This window comes from Myotis davidii, unplaced genomic scaffold, assembly GCF_000327345.1.
Source record: "Myotis davidii unplaced genomic scaffold, ASM32734v1 scaffold1421, whole genome shotgun sequence".
NCBI classification, from domain to species: Eukaryota; Metazoa; Chordata; class Mammalia; order Chiroptera; family Vespertilionidae; genus Myotis; species Myotis davidii.
The window spans coordinates 653,149-656,771 of record NW_006291550.1 but is presented as its reverse complement, the minus strand read 5'-3'; the positions used below and the strand labels follow the sequence as shown (position 1 = coordinate 656,771).

Genomic DNA, 3,623 nt, shown 5'->3' with positions numbered 1-3,623 from the left:
TATATTCAAGGCACCACCACTATGCTCCATCCACACGGAACTACTTGCAGTTTTCAGGACACACCGTTCTGTTTTATTCATCCACACGTGTGCTATTTCTTCTGCTTCCTTGTTTAAAAGATGAATTCTAACTCAATTTTAAAGAGCCTCCTTACGCATTTTCTCCTTTCTGAAACCTTTAATGATAAAAGTTTCTGCCCTTCCCCACAAAAGATTGGTTCGTTATTCCATAAAACCTAAGAGTACTGAGAAAATACAAGGAGCATTTCCGTTCAAGTTATGAGCAAATCACAGATGTCAACTCTATAAACTAAGGACCCAGCAGACAAAAGGCACATCCAATTTAAGATTTTTGATAAGGATTTAATACCTATACACAAAGGCATGAACAGGATATAAAAAGGAAAGAAAGGAAGAGGAAGCTGACCTCCCTTACACGACAGTAACAAGGGAAGAAAAAGCAGTAGAACTGGGAAAAGCTGTCTCTTGGCAAGGAGCCCGTTTTCTACTGCACAGACACCTCCCCCACTGATATCACAGCCCAGGTCCCTGCCTATCAGTGATCTGCACGATTATAAAGTCATTCCAGTGCTTAAGACCTCATCCTGGTCACCTTACATCTTTAATCTCTTACCGGCTTTACAGTCCCTTCTCTCTCTGCAAGCAGACAGAAATGGGAAAAGGAGAAGGAAGGCATGGGCCTCTCTCATGTGAACCTTTCCTCTCCCTCCTGGTGGTAGGTTCCCTGGTGTTGGGAAGGAAGAAAAGAGAGGAACAAGACCAATGACACTTTATTTAAACGTCAGTGGTGAACATTGCTGGTCGTTGAGTAGGGTTACAGCTCTTCCAGCTTATTGTTTTGGGGGAACTAGAAGCTTGTGAAGCTGGCAGTGTGAGACTCATTTCCAAATAGCAGCTAAAGCATTGATGAATTCTTCCAAACTCAGGCCTGGGCTACTCATTCCCACTGCACTTCAGCTGGTACTGGCATGCTACGAGCTTCGAGCTGCCTGCCTCCTTGCCCCATCTGTGCAATCCATGACAAGACCACAGTCCATGATCACATCTTCCCTCTCTTGTTCCCAATTCTGGCACTTCAAGCCCATCCAGGAACCATCTCCCATACTTCTTAGCAACCATAAATTTAAGGAAGTAGTCCTTGGCCCCCTCTCTGGCTAATTGTCCCTCACTCAACCATGCTCGGGTCATATTGTCTGCTAAGTAAGCAGCCAATTCAAAAGTGAAATGCCCATCTTTTTGGCACTTTCAGAGTTTAGGAGTATTTCTTTTGGATTTTCTTTTCCTCACCTCTGGGAAAGGGGACATTTCCCCTCTTCCTTTCCCCAGAAGCAAAGAATAGTCCCTTTACTAATGCCCAAGTGATCACTTTCTATCTTTTAATTCTTTTATTATCGAGGGAGAGGGGTCCTGGTGATGAACTGGCTCTTCTCAGCAGGTCCTATGGAGAGAGGTTCAGGCCCCAAACTAGCAATTATCTGAGATTAGAAACTGAACGTTTCTCAGAGTCATCTATTTTCAGATTCAATTTTAGCCATTTATTTTAGAAAAGTACATTTCTTGTTGATCTATATTGCATATAAAAGTGTAAATTGTTAAAATCTCTCTGGGGCAAAATTAAAATTGACAAATAAATTTTACTTCTAAGAATTATACTATAGATAAACTTATAAAAATAATTATTATAGTTTGTTTATAATAACAAAGGATTGGAAACAACTGAAATATGGTTAAATTATGATATGTTCATATAATGGATCAATGGCCAAACATTAAATATTTTACTGTTTTGATTATTATAAGCAATGGCTCAGTAATTTATTTATTTATTTTTAATCCTCACCCAGGGATATTTTTTTTCCCATTTATTTTTAGAGAGAGAGAGAGAGAGAGAGAGAGAGAGAGAGAGAGAGAGGTTGGTGTTATTATCCCTGTTTTACAAATGAGCAAATTGAGATGTGAGAATACAGCAAATTCTTATCACAGAACCAGAAGTAGCATAACCATGATTTAAATTCAAGTTAATCTGACCCCAAATCACAGGTACTTTTCAATACAACATGCTTAACTGTCGACTAACTTTTATGCTATCAGTAGACCTTATCACACTATACTGTAGCTATATGTTGGTCTCGCCTGGCGTACTGTGGGCTTCATGAGGGCAGGTGCTCTACAGCCATCTTCCTGTAATAGTGACACAATATCTGAGGATCAGATGAAATTTTAACTCCTTGGGTAAATATGATTATATCCAAGTCTCAAACCTGCGCAGCAAATTGAATTTGGTGAACATATATCAATGTTATGTGCTATTAATACAAAGTACCATTCAATTCCAGGAAGAAACGCTTTCAAGCCCCTTATGCGGATAATGTAGATGTCCGTTATTAAGTATCTGAACGTTCAGGCCCTAAGCTTCTGCTTGCTTGCAGGTCGCTCCTCCAAAGATTCAGTGGGTCAGATATCTGTTCATGTGGACATCACCACCACCCCAGGAACTGGAGAGCATAAAGTCACTGTGAAAGGTACATTTTGGATCCAGATAGGCCAAGCAGCTCATCAGACTTTAATGTCTGCAAAATTAATATTAAAATGTCATTTTTATGTGTTTGAATATGTGTATTAAATCATTTTAGGGGTTTAGAATATCTTCCTGAACTGGAACTTTTATTTAAAAACAAATATATGCCACAGATAATTAACATATGTAATTTGAAATATTTAAATACATTGGTGATTACATTTCAAAACTGTACATTTTCTCTGTGGGTAATCCTATGAGTAATATTAAAATGTCATTTTTATGTGTTTGAATATGTGTATTAAATCATTTTAGGGGTTTAGAATATCTTCCTGAACTGGAACTTTTATTTAAAAACAAATATATGCCACAGATAATTAACATATGTAATTTGAAATATTTAAATACATTGGTGATTACATTTCAAAACTGTATATTTTCTCTGTGGTTAATCCTATTATATATATATGGATATTAGCGCTTTGGTTGGCTTAATATTCACATAACCTACCTAATTCTTTCTCTAAGTTATTTTCAACAACTGATTTGATTTTTTAAATGATAGTTTAATCTATTGGTTTATATTGTAAAAGTATCACCTGAATGCAAGGGTCATTTCAAAGATGAAATTAAATGGTTAATATTTTGCTCAATAGAACCATATCCTAAATAATATCCACTTCAATCAAAACTATGCATTTTTTTCCCATTTATTTTTAGAGAGAGCAGGAGGGAAGACAGAGGAGAGAGAGAGAGTAAGAGCAACATTGATATGAGAGAGACACATCGATTGGATTGGCCGCCTGACAAATGCACCCCTACGTACCTTCAGTGTGCAGGCTGACACTCCAACCACTGAACAACACTGACCAGGGCTCAGTAATTTATTTTTAAGCAAATGCTCTTTGACCCTTTACTTTGTAATTAGTGCTGTGACATTCCAGGCTACATTAAAGAATGAGAGATAACTATATTTGTTTGTGGGAGGGTGGTGAAAAATATAAAGGATATATATATATATCCTTAAAAAAATATAAAGGTGGTGAAAAATATAAAATATATATATATATATATATATATATAT

At 36.9% G+C, this 3,623-nt stretch overlaps 1 protein-coding gene across 1 annotated transcript in view; it reads left to right on the top strand.

The window, feature by feature from the left end:
• Window positions 1–3,623, top strand: part of UNC13C (unc-13 homolog C (C. elegans)) — a 158,091-nt gene that overhangs the window by 147,388 nt on the left and 7,080 nt on the right. The window contains exon 16 of the mRNA XM_015564757.1: window positions 2,451–2,543. Within this exon, the coding sequence (XP_015420243.1) occupies window positions 2,451–2,543 (93 nt within the window). The remainder of the gene's footprint in view (window positions 1–2,450; window positions 2,544–3,623) is intronic.